The 15000-nt window shown below is 34.4% G+C and overlaps 1 protein-coding gene across 1 annotated transcript in view; it reads left to right on the top strand.

Moving 5' to 3' along the window:
* LOC122256780 (chloride channel protein 2) overlaps positions 1-14744 on the top strand; it is a 206672-nt gene extending 191928 nt beyond the window's left edge. The window contains exons 19-28 of the mRNA XM_086552723.1: positions 2348-2404; positions 4807-4921; positions 5187-5438; positions 5883-6031; positions 6744-6791; positions 7017-7064; positions 8766-8877; positions 9163-9231; positions 9723-9878; positions 10006-14744. Coding sequence (XP_086408849.1) covers positions 2348-2404; positions 4807-4921; positions 5187-5438; positions 5883-6031; positions 6744-6791; positions 7017-7064; positions 8766-8877; positions 9163-9231; positions 9723-9878; positions 10006-10242 — 1243 coding nt within the window. The 3' untranslated portion in view covers positions 10243-14744. The remainder of the gene's footprint in view (positions 1-2347; positions 2405-4806; positions 4922-5186; positions 5439-5882; positions 6032-6743; positions 6792-7016; positions 7065-8765; positions 8878-9162; positions 9232-9722; positions 9879-10005) is intronic.
* Positions 14745-15000: the final 256 nt, after the last annotated feature.

Here is a 15000-nt window from a genome sequence, read left to right as displayed (position 1 = left end):
TACGACTTTATCTTGCACACTTCCTTTTGAATATGAGTATATGTGTATTCATATTGTCCTTGTGAGATGACCATTTTTGATAAATATTTATACAAATTTTCCTCACAGTTTTTGTTATTTTTTTCTCTATTTTTTTTCTTTTTTGAGACCTAAGGGGGGGAAAAAATTCTATAAGTATAAGGAAGTAGTTATACTTATTTCTCCAGACCCAGCGTGATGAAAAGGGGAAAATAATTTTTTTTTTTTATCATTCTCGTTGTTCTAGTTTGTCAGATGAAGTGTGCAGGGTGGAAATGTTAATCGTTATTTCTTAATGTGAAGCTGTCAGGTTGATCCTTTTCAAGGAACAGATGAGAGGATAGGAGATTGGAGTTACCACAGAAATAAGGCTTACACACATGTACATACAGACAGACACATATACATACACATGGACAAAAGCATACACCAACCCACAACATATGTAGTTAATACATTTTATTTATCAATATGTTTACTTACATTCATTAATATTACTTATTTACAGTTTCCTAATAAGGCTCGATTTATACTCACACTAACATCTTTGTCATGCACTATAACAGAACAACCCAAAACACTAACAATAGCATAAATATTACTTCCTGTTTTATTTGAAAGTCAATAATAATAGGATAACAGACATGAGAGATCATACTAACATCCTCACTGTAAAGTATAATCCCTCTTTTGATGTAATTAATACAATCTAGTTTTATATTTTTGAAATTATTGTATTCATAACAGTACCAAGACATTTGAAGATAGAATACACTTTCTCATCAGAGAAATATACAAGTATACTTTTTTTTCCTCATCACAAAACATATTTATGATCTTATACTTTACTTCTGTAAGTTATATACTCATCCAATTAAGGCATAACAAAACATTTAGAAGGTGTGTTACTCCTATTTACCCCTAAAAATAGTATGAATCTCATGCTTTAAAGAAAACTTAACAAGGCATTTCAGATGATTTGCATAGTCCTTACATATTATTGATTAAATTCTTAGTATACAAGTCCTAATTTTGTTTTTCTAATTACCAGCCACACATGCTTTAAAGACACACTTTTGGTAGTATGATCATTAGTAGCAAAACTAAGACACTCCAAAGTTTGAGACTTTTGGCAGCTTCTAGTTTCATTGTCTTAGAAATCCACTTGAGACAATAGTTTTTCAAGTTATTTCAATCCCTTATTTAAGTTTTATGCTATTTTTTTAATGTGAAGAGTGCTTGAGAGAGAGAGAGAGAGAGAGAGTGTGTGTGTGTGTGTGTGTGTGTGTGTGTGTGTGTGTGTGTGTGTGTGTGTGTGTGTGTGTGTGTGTGTGTGTGTGTCTGTGTATGTGTATGTGTCTGCATCTGTGTCTGATTATTTTGTCTGTCTCTCTCTATTGCTGTCAACCTTTTTCTTTTTATCTATCAGTCAGTCTGTCTGTATATATTTATTTAAGGTCTACAAAATATTCATATGATATACACATACATAAATGCACATGTATACATATGAGCGCACACACAGACACACACACACATATATATATATATATGCACATATATGTAAAAATAGCACTTGAGCATCAGCACACCTCGTCTGGGATAGCTGATAGAAGTTGCATGGCCCTTCGTTTGACATGTTAGTCCATAACGGCAGAAATCCTCTTCTCACAATTGCTAAATGAAAAGAGATATTCAAATAGCTTCAGTCTTTTTGCTAAAGTCATTAAATTCCACATTTAGAAAAAATGCTACTTCTGATTTAATGAGTAATTAAGTGATATTGGTTCTCATTATTACTGCTAGTACCAGTACACTGTTGTTTATCTAATTTATACTGATTTTGGTCATTTTATTCAACTGTTATTTTTATTCTGTTATCAGAACATTCATAAGCAGGTCACTCTTAATGATTTAAGTTGATGGTTATGTATGTGTTTATTTTTATTTTGAGACTATCACTTGGTATAGTTGTTTTTTTTCTTAGAGGAAACTTGTGTATATTGGTCCTGTGTATGACTTGTGATGTGAATGTGACTGAGGTATGATTGTCTGAAATGCATTTATTTTGTTTCATTGGCCATCTGCATTTGCACCCTTCCTTGGTAATCTTCAATATATATATATACATTTGTTTTTTTTCTTCACATATTTATTGAAGTATCTAGCATGCCTATTGAGTCATTCTTCTGCCTGAGAATATATGAAGAGATTACCAAGATAAGGAATCTTATGTCACCTTAGACCATACTCTCATGGTAGTTCTTATAACAAGCATCAGTTACTTTAACTTGTTCGAGAGATTTTATTTGTATTTTTGCCTCTGCAGCGACAGCGACGATTCCTCCACCTCCCCGCCAGGGTCACCTGCATCCACACGCTCAAAGTAATTACTGCTGAATGATTTTATTGTGATGACCAACTTCAACCCTCAAAAAAACTCAAGTTTGAATTGGTTTCTCTCTCTCTCTCGTGGAGGAACTGAGAAGACTGAGGCTTCACTCAAGTCCTTCTCTGTGATGTTGTTGTTTGTCATCTTGGCTTACTCTTTGCTGCATGGTTATGGCTACTTAACTTTTTTCTTCCTTTCTTTTTGGCTTGCCTATTTTTGCATCCCCTCTAACTGTATGTACATAAAATATTTCTCCTGAAATGTGACTGACACATTGAGCATCAAAACGGATTGTCCTGATTGTGGTTGTACATAATCCTTGGCGTGGTCTAACTGAAACTAATTGCCTTTGTGTCCGTTTTATACGTGTTTTTTCTCTTTTACAGCTAAAACACCTGCATCTCTTCAGTAATTCTGTACTATTTTTCTCTGTATTTCTTATGTAATTTCTGAGATTTTAGTTTTCTTTTTAATATTTGCTATACATTTTTGTGTCTCTAATGTATTTCCTCTGAAGTGGATGAAGTGTTTCAGGTCACACTGTTGTCTTGCTACGTATTCTCTTAATGAATGTGTGTTGTTATCTCTCTGCTAAATGTGTCTCTACCTTAAGTGTTCTGCATCAGATGTGTTTTAAGTAGTTGAAGATCTGGACCGAGATCATTTTCTCAGTTGTTCATAAAGACATAAATGAGAATGAGTGACTACACAAGGTAAAAAGGATTATTTGTGGTTTTGATTGCAACATCTCTTATCAGAAACGTATAATATATTCATGCTCTAAAGACTATCAGAACGCCAAATATTTCCTGCTGCCTTGTGTAATTGTCCATTCATACAGGTACAGATCTGCAGAATCTCTTTATCATGGATGATAGTACATCGTCATCTTAAAAGTCTTCTGTATTTTGTGTGTACCATTAACATGTCTTGATAGTTTCCTTACTATAGTCTACTATAAGAAGACAGACTTGTTGTCAGCTAAGAGAAGAGCCAATTTCTGTAGTTGGCAGCCTATTATTATCTTCCAAGTTAAGAAAAAAATTTGTTAATTGAAGGAAGTGAGGATGGGTTACTGAATCTGTTTAAGATGGGTTTTTTTGACTATGTAATTTACTGTCGTAGTTTGGTTGATCTGCATATGGGGATGCTGTTTGTAAATAGAGTTTGGAAAATATTTTTAGAATGGTCATGATTTTAAAAACTTAGCATTGATGAAAATTTTGGAATGCGGACTAAAACAACCATTTTGTAGATCCATAAATGTTGTAGAAGTGAAGAAAAATTGTCTTGAATGCCATGATAGTTATTTTTGAGAATGACATCATACAAGAAAGGAACAAAATAACCCATTCTTACTCAATAGAATTTACTATATATCTGACAGGCTTACATTAGTGTAGAAATAACATGCCTCAAAAGATAAAAAGACCTCTCCATCACAAGTAATTATACCTGTGATTCCAGTTATATTTAGCTTTTTTCTACAATGCTCCAGCTGTGTGTGGCATGTTACCAATAAGAATGAGAATTTGGTAATATTATGCCCTTTTGTGTTTTGTGTGTTTTTCTTTTGCATGGTCTCATTAATTTCCCAATGGCTCAGCAAGTAAACACCATTCTGGAGGTAGCAGTAGTGACAAATTACTTCGCTCAAAATTTCTACCAATTGGCTTTTGGGAGAGACTGCAGTCAAAGCAAGCTAAGCAGTGACTGGTATTATTTTGGCCGTTGCTTCTGGAGATGTGCCATAAACAGATAAGCAGGAGCTCTAGGATTATATGAAGTTTCTTTGCAGTTCATTTTTTTCTTTCTGAGAAACTGATTTGATATTCATTGAAATCATGGAAACTTCTTGCTAACCGCTTGAGTCTCCTGGAACCTAAATCGCAAGTTAGAGATAGCTCTTTATTATTATTATTTTAAAAATCCATTTATAAACTGAAGGTGAAGGCATCAAGTACATTATGTAAATACCTAAGTACATTTTTGCTGTCCTTTTCTAGAAAATGAGAGAGCATTATATTTTAGTTGTCTGCATTTCCAAGGCCTTCAGAACTGAGCTGATTATTGTTTTATTTTTTGCTAGCTCGGCTTAACAGGAGTCTTAGAGGGGTGCACTTATTACCAGGTTTTATAAGGGTTTGGGTAACACTATTGAGGTTTTGATAGTATTCTAAATGGGGTTTTGAGGTTGTTTTGAAATTGACTTGTTTTTCCTTCCTTAAAACTAGGCTCTTACCCTAATTATCTAGCCATGCTGTTAGGTCCCATCTTAGCATGCAACTTGTCAAACTGTTTAAGTCTCACATACATATTTTACAATAAGTGAAATTTGATTTACATATTTTACAACTGTTGAAATCTGACTTACACATTCTCATTTGATAATCCAGGCATGACTCCGACTCAGCCACACCTCCTGGCTCTCCAGCTGTTAATCGCCTGAAGGACCTTTTCCCGTCAAAATCACCACTGGTCCGCAAATCATCACGATTTTCAGTAAGCAAGGTTTGTTGAGGGGAGACATCATCATTTCCAGCACTTGTCTTAACTCTTGCAGTCGTTGCTATTGTGGTAATAAAGATGTCGAGTGCGCAGTCACAGGAGTGATTTTCATTCATTTAACTGTAATTGGTTGTTAGCAACTGAAAGGCTATGAATATGTCTCCAGAATATTTGCACGCTATTGTACTGGGAATCTGTTTGTAGATAAGGAGATTTAATTTAATGAAAATGGTGCTCAGAATAGCTCATGGACACTAACACCCTACAGGTGGACGGTGCATTGACTGGAGAAGCCGAAGGCGACGGCAAAGGAGACTCTCCTGAAGATAGCACAGGAAAGCCAGCCAAGAAGCGCTCCACCTTCGACCTCCTCAAGGACACCGGCAACAAGCTGCGCAGTGCGTCCTACCGCAAGAAGGAGAATGGTGAGAAAGACCCAGTGAAAATGCTGCGTAGAAGAGCCGCACTGAAGAGATCCAACTCCCTGGATTCAGCAAGTTTCAGGGCAGTTAGTTCTGAGGTAAGACTGCAGCATGGAACCCGTTGGTATATTTTATTTGTGAATGCTTTCCCATTATTTTGGATTTGATAATCGTCTGGAATTTATTTTAAAAAATCTTTGATCTAATGTACATCCTGTAAAGTTTTGTGGATAAAGGATATTATCTTTTCCAAGATACATGGATAAGAAATGAAAGTAATAAGTTTGATTGAGAAATGTTTAAATGGTGTACAATTATTTTTTCTTAATGAATCACTGTCATTGTTCTGATTTTTTAATGTTACCTTCCTTCCTATTGGTTATGGCCAATAAGAAGAAATCATTAAAAATATCATTGATACTGTTATTAGATATTGGTAAAGCTAATATTGATCATAATGCTTATTTGTTATCCAGTCTGTATATAAACCTAAAACCTTTTTCAAATCTTAAAACACCTCCAATTGTGTTTCTCAATAAAAGGATACGACAGACACCAAGGTCTCAAAGACAGAATCTCCAAAGAAGGGCATCCTGAAGAGACGAAACTCCTTCAGTTTGGGCAGCGTGACAACCCCCATTGCCTCGCCACCAGAGACTCCATACCAGACCATCACTGCAGGAGATACAAAGTGAGTTTGGTTGTCTGTAGTCTGATTAAGAAAAAGAAAAAGAATTCAGGTGTTTGCTGTTCTGTCTGCATGTTTAGTTGTTAAGCTTTTTGTGGTTGCTTTCATTTGGATAGGATGTTGTGCTTTTGTTACTTTGACTGAGGTGCATTTTATTTGTTGTTTTTGATGTCTGCATTGAGTCATAGGTCTTCTAATTGATTTGAGTAATGAGACTAGTGGGCTAAATGATATCAGTATGTGATGGGAAGTATAATACTGTTATGGATAAAAGAGGATTGAAACAGACAAATACTCTCTCCGTACATCAGTACTGTATTTCTATCAGAAAATCATGATGAATATTCTTTATTGATGTTCGATTATTCATTCTGGAGATGTTTAGAATTGGAGATTTTTTTCCAAATGAGCCTTGCAAAATGTTTCTTATTTTTGCTGATGCCCATCCATAGGTATTTTTTTTATTTTTTTATTACCATATTCAGTAGGATGAATAGTCAATAGAATTATAGTTGCATATGTAATATCCTCTATAGATTGATTTGATATATGCTGTGGTCTTGTAGAAAAATAGATATAGATAAATGTCTACAGATAACTCATCCTATTACAAAGCAGTTTGTTCTAAGAAGTTAGTGTTGCAGTCATAGTATCAGATAACTTACCATTTTTTTTATGAAAATACAAAGACTTGTTTCCCAAATGCTCTCTAAAGAGATGAGGAGGAGAGTGAAGTTGAAGGAGGAATGAGCTCTGACGCTAGGTAAAGTATTCTAAATGATCGTGTGTTCATAACTTCATGACTACAGTGCATGTGTGTCACATAATAAGACTGAGCTGTGTGAAGAAGGAATGGTGGATTATATGTGTGGAATACTTATATCCTCTTTATGGTTAAATTGTGTATTAGTATTTTTTCAAAGGTATTTTATGAGATTTGATGAAGGGCATAATTTGTGAATGATTTGTTCCCCATATGCTTACTAAGAGATGAAGAGGAGACAGAGCTTTGTCTGAGGAAAATCTCAGATGCTCGGTAAAGTATATTTACGATTCCCTTGAAGATTTTTTATTGTGTTTTAGAGTGTAGATTTTAGTTTCTTTTTTTTGTTGGTGTCATTACTTAGGTCAATAGCTCTTTCATTGCATGAACAGTGTAACTAGGGAGATGACTTTTTAAAACAATATGTGATGTAAATGATATCAGGCAAAAATGTTTGGTTTTTGACTGCATATTAAGATAAAATTTGATGAAAGTTTGTCTTTCATATGCTTCCCAAGAGGTGAAAAGGGAAGGCATATAAATCGCAGAAGAAGGTGTAAAGTTAGGTAAGGTATGGTACACGGGCGCGGTTGAAAAGGTCGGGATCTTTTAACACACTTCTCAACTTCACAGCAAGTTATGCCTCACCAGGAATATTACTTTTTCACCACTACATGAATTTTGTATTTTGGTGCATGTTTATTTTTTTCATGCCTTGGGCCACAAATATTGAGCTGTTTTGAGATTCTTATGCGGTGGTTTAGAGAAGCCCATTTGAGTGAGGCTAAGAGAAAAATATTTTTGAGATAATGATACTTGAGCACTATATAGTCAAAGATTTTATGATTTTTTAAAAATTAAATTCATAGTTACCTCGTACATTCATTTCAGTCCTGGAATTGATATCTGTGCGTACTATGTATCCAACACCAGCACAGTCCGTGAGAAGTACAAATCACATTATGAATAGAGGCACATTTTCATAAGTTCACCTTTCATTTAGATGAATGTTGTCAGACACTAGCAAAATTGTACATTAGGCTCAATGGGGTGCTTTGTCGGGGATCTTTCTATCTGCATTGGTTTATGAATCCTCGAGGTAAGCCATGTGGAGATGGATCGTCAGTGGTTGGGAACTTGTGCATGATTAAGACTTGTACTGCAATAAATGGATTAAGTTTATTAAATAAGTACCAATCAAAAAAAAAAGATTATTCTGATTACTTGACAGCACTGGATTTATGTCGGTAATTGTTCTAACAGACTGCAATTACGCTCAAGTTGTCACAGGTTGCCACATACTAGGTTTTGTCAGCGAACTTTTTAGAGGCAGAGATCATTCCATCCATTGATAAGTTTCCTCATCCACTAAGAGAATAAGCACAGAGTCATGCATTTGTTTCCAGATTATCAGTAACCATTAGTAACTGTACAGGCACATTGTCACTGTTCGGTATGTCACTGCATTGTAGATCAATATCATTTTTTTTATTTATAGAAAAGAAACTAATGATGTATCTAGAGTTTCATTCATGGGATCTAAGGGATAGATAATATACGGATAAGATCACTGTAATGGTTTGATGTTCATAATTCTCTCTCTGATTAACTTAAACATTGAAACCTCTGAGGCTCATATGACTAACCTTCTCTTGGATTAGTAGCAAGGTTTTAAGTGAAAGAATATTATATTGTTTATGTATCAATTTGTAAATAGTGATTTGTATTTGCAGATTTTGATTTGGAATGTCATTTGTACAAATGCATTTTATTGCTTTTTTCTTGATTTCTCGGGTCAAGTCGATTTCTTAAAAATCACACAATATGCAAATATCAGATAGATGTTAAGTTGAAATGCATTTTCTTTAATTATGAACTATTCTTTATCTCTCTCAGGCTTTACATTTATCTTGAAAATTCTGAAATTATTTTAAAGATTCCAAAATCTTTGCTAATATCAATCCCTATTTTCAGACTTCGCAGTGCCTTTGAGAAAATGCGCATGAGAATGGAGAGTGCCAGCTCAATGGAATTCAAACTCTCACAAATCTCGCTCTTCAAGTCAAAGAAGAAGGATCAAATAATGGTTTGTATTTTATATGTATATATTTTTTGCTCTTATTGTTGATGTTGACAACCTCATTTCATACTGATTTATCATTTCTTTTTATCTTGTTATCATTACTATTATTTTCATTATTACTTACTACTATTACTATTAATATTTCTACTACTACTACTACTACTACTACTACTACTACTACTACTACTACTACTACTACTACTACTTCTTCTACTTCTACTTCTACTACTACTGTTGATAAAATCCTTTTTTAAAGGTTTGTAATACAAGTGATGTGTTTCCTTGCAGAAAAAGCCGATTTTGGATCTGACAGAGGAGGAGAGATCCGTCTGGGAGTTGATGGAATTGTCCAAAGAGGTAAGAGCATTGCAGAAGTAAAAGGCAGATTAAATTCACATTCGTCTTTTTTTCTTTTTTTTTTCTGTAACTTGACTTATCAGTTTGTTAAATGATGGTTTGCATTTTAGACATAGAGCCAAGTGTGTGATTTATTAAGCACTATTTCACATTGAGGATATGGCTGGCTATGATATTAGCTTTATATTTGAAGTATTTTAAAGATTGTGATGAATGGATGTTGTTGATTACAGCAGTTGTTTATTAATAAAAATAGAAAGAGAGCAAGGAAATTTTTTTGTGATTAGAAATCTTTAACAAAGTGGATTAATTTTGTAAAAGTTATTGAGTTGTGTATATGCCTGTTTCAGGGTCTTATATTATGTCAAATCTTTAATAAAGTGGATTAATTTTTAAAAAGTTATCGAGTTGTGTATATGCCTGAGTTTCAGGGTCTTATATTATGTTACACATAAAACCAAAAATTGAAATGTTTTCTTGTTTCTTTTCAGGTGGACTTCACAAAATGCCACATTGATCCCGCACCATTCCAGCTGGTGGAGAGAACCTCGCTCCTCAGAGTTCATTCCATGTTCTCCATGCTGGGTATCAACCATGCTTATGTGACTGCCATTGGACGTCTTATAGGAGTAGTGGCTCTTAAGGAGGTCAGTGAAATGTTTGAGATCTTTCATATTTAAAAGTTTGGTGTTTAAAGTTTTATTTTCGCAGCAATGTGCCGCATCAGATTTTTAAAGATTTTCTGTCCGACTCACGGATCAACTTTTCTTGCAGGTACGCAACGCCATTGATGGCCAGTACGTAGGCCAGACGTCGAACCCAACACCTCAAGTCAGCTCACCCAACACGCCCACCTCCCCCATGCGATCAACTCTCGTTTCAGGGACATCTCCTCAGAGACTTTCTACATTTAATCCCATCAGCTATTCCGACCCGGAGGCCGGCACGCTGTCTCATAGGGGCTCTAGAACTCAGTTGGTCAATTTTACAAATGGTGCTTCACACAGCTGAGGAAGCAGGAACTTTAGGAGATTAAGGAAATTGGTGGACACCCGTGAACTGTGATCTAAGTCGTGAACCTTCGTCAGTTGTTGGCGTCACCCGAGGCGTCGTCAATTGGCGCTGCATTATTTCTTTAGCATGAGACGGCATGGGATGACTGTTAATTACCTACCTTGGAAGTTGAGGACATTCCAGTATTTATCTTCAAGCAGTGCTCTTGACTATTTTGTGTTTCAGAACGTGTTGTTATAACCTGTGTAGAGACGAACAAATAGAATTTTTGTTCCGACTTTTAGGAAAATGGAAATATTTTCGTTAAATATTTTTTTGTGTCTCCAAGATATGTGCGAAAATGGATATCATTGGTGACATTCCAGCATTTGATATTGTTTTTAAAATTTAGTGAGTTTGTAGTGAACTGTTGATGACTTAAGGAAAAATATCCTTTTGTGCTCATATTGTCTATTTGATCCAAGTAGTTTTTAAAAATTAACATGTTATCATACATATGAAAGGATGATTAGTCCTTCCATGTATGTAGGGGAAAATAATGTCCATTTTTTATTTTGGTATTCAAATAGTATGTACCATAGTTTTCAGAATTTTTAACAGAAAACCGTAAGGAAAAGAGAATAAAAAAACTGGAATGGTCACAAATAAAGAGAAAGATACATATAATGTATATTATAACTCTTATGTCCTGAAAATTAAGCATCTTGATTTCATAACCAGTCCAAAACCCTTTTTTACTACATGCTTCAAATGTAAAACCTTTGGACAAACTGAACTGCATTTTCAGGGCCACTGGTGGAGGAAGGCTTACTGTGATAAAAGTTACCAGAGCAATAGCTATGTACCATTCCTTACAAAGGATGAAATTAGGATTTTAATATTATTGTAACTCTTATTACTTATTATTATTAATTAATATTATTATTATTATTATTATGATTACGATCGTTTCTCACTGCTCGTTACTATGCAATTATTTGTAATGAGTTCCTCTTAACTTTGCTTGTGTGATAATGGGATTCTGGCAAGATACCCTAAGTTTTAATTATCTCACTAATGATGATTATATAATTATACAATGTTCCTTTTGTGAAGTTTCACGATCTTATTTAGGAAACGCGTTATCTCATTACGGAAACATCGGCACAAATGCGTCTTTCACATATTAGTCATTAAGCAATCTTTTTTTTTTTCCCTTTCTTTTTTTAAGTAATATTTTTGTTTGTATGTCTGTAAATGAGCTTTGTTTGTGTTACACAGTTCATCATACGATAATTCCATTACAATGTACTCATAATGTATCAAGTATTTTAGTATACATGAATTAAATTTGTAACTTCTATATGTGAATCTCATATTTGTTATTACATGTGTATTATATAGAATTGTTTCATTTTCTCAAGCACTCATCATCCTTCCCAATTTTTCCAATTGCAGAAGAGAGAAAGGTGGGAATCAGTAGCCTTTTTCATCACAATGTATCTGCTTGTGTAGCACAGTGTAATCCAATAATCAGACGTCCGAAGTGTCGAGACTTTCCAAGATTTCTTTCCTCATATTGCTCTTGCCTTTATAAGGGAATATGTTTTTTGATATAATGAGAATGTTTTCTCACTCTGTACATGTACCACCTTTTGAGGAACCTTTCTCGATTTTTTTTCCTTGTTTAAAACCTAAAACATCCCATCACATCCGAACACTTCAGTAGGATCCGTTCCTGTTAATTTGTAGTGAATTCATGCAAGATGAAATTGCTTTACAGGCTGCTTTGCAAGGTAGGTTGTACACACTGTAGTGTATGCAAACACAAAAGCTTGTCATAAGCACTGAATCACAACACCCAGCATTATTTCACTCTTTGCAATGATCTTTCTAATGCTCTGGAGTCAATCTGTTGATGCTGTATTGATGTGCCTAATGCTAAGGCTTTATTCACTTCTTCCTTTCTAATGCACACTTCGATGATTTTGATGATGACACTTATATAATACGCATTGACTTTAATTTTTGCATATTGATTTTATTACCTAATCATGTTGCTGTTCTGTATTTAGAATGCTTACGTTGTTACTTAGATAAATATCATGTACTCATTAAATGTACAAGGACACATCATTCTCTCATTTTTCATAAACACAAACATGTATGTAAGCGTGAATGTATTCTCTTCACCCTAGACTGTAATTGGGAAATTACTTATTTATTATGCCTATCAGACTTGCCTTCATAATTGTATGTGAATGATGATTGCATCTTCTAACATAAAGGAATCAGTTTTATACCCAGTGAATTGAACCATTGAAAATTTGTGACGCCTTTGAATTTGTGAAGTGATTATTAGAGTTGAGATAAGTACACTTGAAAGGTCAAAAGTGCCTGTTTATATAATGTGATAATTTTTCTCAATAAGGAACTGATAGAAAATTGGAAAATGTGATAAAATTGTAAACACAATCTCTTGTTGCCACAGCAGAGAGGAAGAATGTATGTGATAGAACAAATGTTGGTATTTTTTTAGAGACGGAACCTGTAACCTTTCGTGGTCATCTCACACTCCATGCTCAAGACTCATCTTCCATTGATTTTAAGAGCATTGATATCTTTTTATTGTTATTAGTTCTCTGATTTAAAGTATTAGACTTTATGCATCTTTGAATTAGGTAGTGTCTGGTTCTTTTAACATACTAAGACTGATACTTGGCTTTCTTTGTCGTGGAGACTATGTGAATGGATACTCTCAGATCAGAAACATCTTTTCACCACTCTTAGCTGCCTGCGAATATTTAAACCATTAAAAAAAATCAATCTTTTAGCATTTTCACTGAGGCTGAAGATGCCTTTTTGGACAGATTTAGATTTTCAATATGCTAGCAAACATTTGCATGTGTGTTTGACCTCAAGACTCACAAACAAGTTTCAAACAAGTTTCTCTCTTCTCCCCCACCTCTTCTGTCTCCTCCCTCTTCTCTTTAAACATCATTTCCTTTGTAGCATGCACATATTTCTACTCTTTCTCTGAGTTGTGTTAAAGGCCTTTACTGGGATATCTCTAGCTGATATTTAGATATTGAATACTCCTTATTTCTAGTACAACTCTGGTTTTGAGAGTTTCGAAGAGGATGATTGTATGTTATCTGCATGATCATTTATTAAATGAATGTTTCTGATGTTATTTTCAATGTTCTTGGAAAGCGCTATCCTCAACATCACAGAACTCCTCAAGATTTACTGTAACACAAAAGATAACCTTGTAATTTAAAGTGTCTCACTATGTGAGGGCAAGCTGCATAATCATTGCTGTCGTAATACATTTAAAAATATCTTTGATACAAGCAATATCACGATACAAATATGCTTAATAGCATGATTCACAGTCAGTTTAAGATATGTAAGAGGCTATTATTAACATTTCATGTTAGCTTGAGACCTGAAAGAGATTCAGAGCAGTGCTTTACTCTAAACTTTGCAGAGTATGCTAGTATGCAGTGATAATACAGTCAGTATTATGTGATTCCTTGATTTGAAGAGAAGTTGAATATGTTTTATGTGTATAAATTTGAGCATTTTCACTGATCTGTGTCTCATGTCACTCCCCATTTCTGCTCCCTCTCTCCATAGCAACTGGTTTGACTGTAGATCAGTGCAGATTTTGAAAACAAAGCTAGCAGCATTTATTTTTGCATTTTGAATTCATGGATGAGGTTTTTAAAAGATTTTTTGAAGTTCGTCCTGCCTCACAGAGCACTTACCTATACAGTATATGAAGGCCACCATAGATATGAGGTACATACGTATATCTGTATATACAAATATATATATTATGAGTGATATTTATCCTTTCATCAGTGACATTGGTCATATTTCTTACAATCAGTCACATGTTAGCTTCTCTACCGCAACCCCTTTTTGATGGTTGTATTTGCAAGCCTGTATTTTTTACTTAATCATCCCAGCTCAGCATATTAGTTGAATGGATCATTCAGCTGATAAGAATGAAGGGTTAGAATATTGTAGATAGCATGAATGCTCTTCCTCATGCTGTATGCTCACCTTTTGATGGGTAAAACCATGATTGTTGGTGCTCGTCCACGTTTTTTTATTTCTCCCTACGGACTCTTTCCATTTTACAATCGTGCCGCCGGAGGGTCGAGCACAAGGGTCACCTGCGTGAACTCGAGTATCATTTTATTACTCGTTACGTTCTGTGGCTTGCTAGATCAAGGTTTTTGGGGGATTTCCCTGTTTTATCTGTTTGTTGAATGAGTTTTCGTATGATCTCTCTTTCTATGAGAAATCATTGCATAACTAAGGTATAATATCAGATCTGTTTTCATGCCAACAGAATGTTATAAAAGACAAGCATTATGCAATAACCCTCCTGTTTTGTTTAAATGTGCTACTTATCTCAGTAATTGGGCAGAATCTGCATGCTCAGTATTATGTACTCAAGATGAAAGTAACCCAAGTTATCAAGTTGTATAATTATACATTTTGTTCAACATGATATTTTTCTCTCCTTTATAATGTTAATCAAATACTGGTGTGAAGTAAATGCACAGTTTTGATGGATGAAAAGATTATAGATTACATTAGTTACTTTACAGTTAGTTCATTTGTAACAAAACGTTTGTATTCTTCTATTAAAATTTATATTACATTCATAAAGTGCAAGTTTATGAGTAAACTGAAGTAAGAATAATACTGTAGTTTGATTTGTAATAAGTCTTTTCACCAAAATGAATCCCTAAGAAGTTA

This window comes from Penaeus japonicus, unplaced genomic scaffold (assembly GCF_977035675.1).
Source record: "Penaeus japonicus unplaced genomic scaffold, GWHDUDI00000001_assembly GWHDUDI00000027, whole genome shotgun sequence".
NCBI lineage: Eukaryota > Metazoa > Arthropoda > Malacostraca > Decapoda > Penaeidae > Penaeus > Penaeus japonicus.
This window is presented reverse-complemented; position numbering and strand designations above follow the sequence as displayed.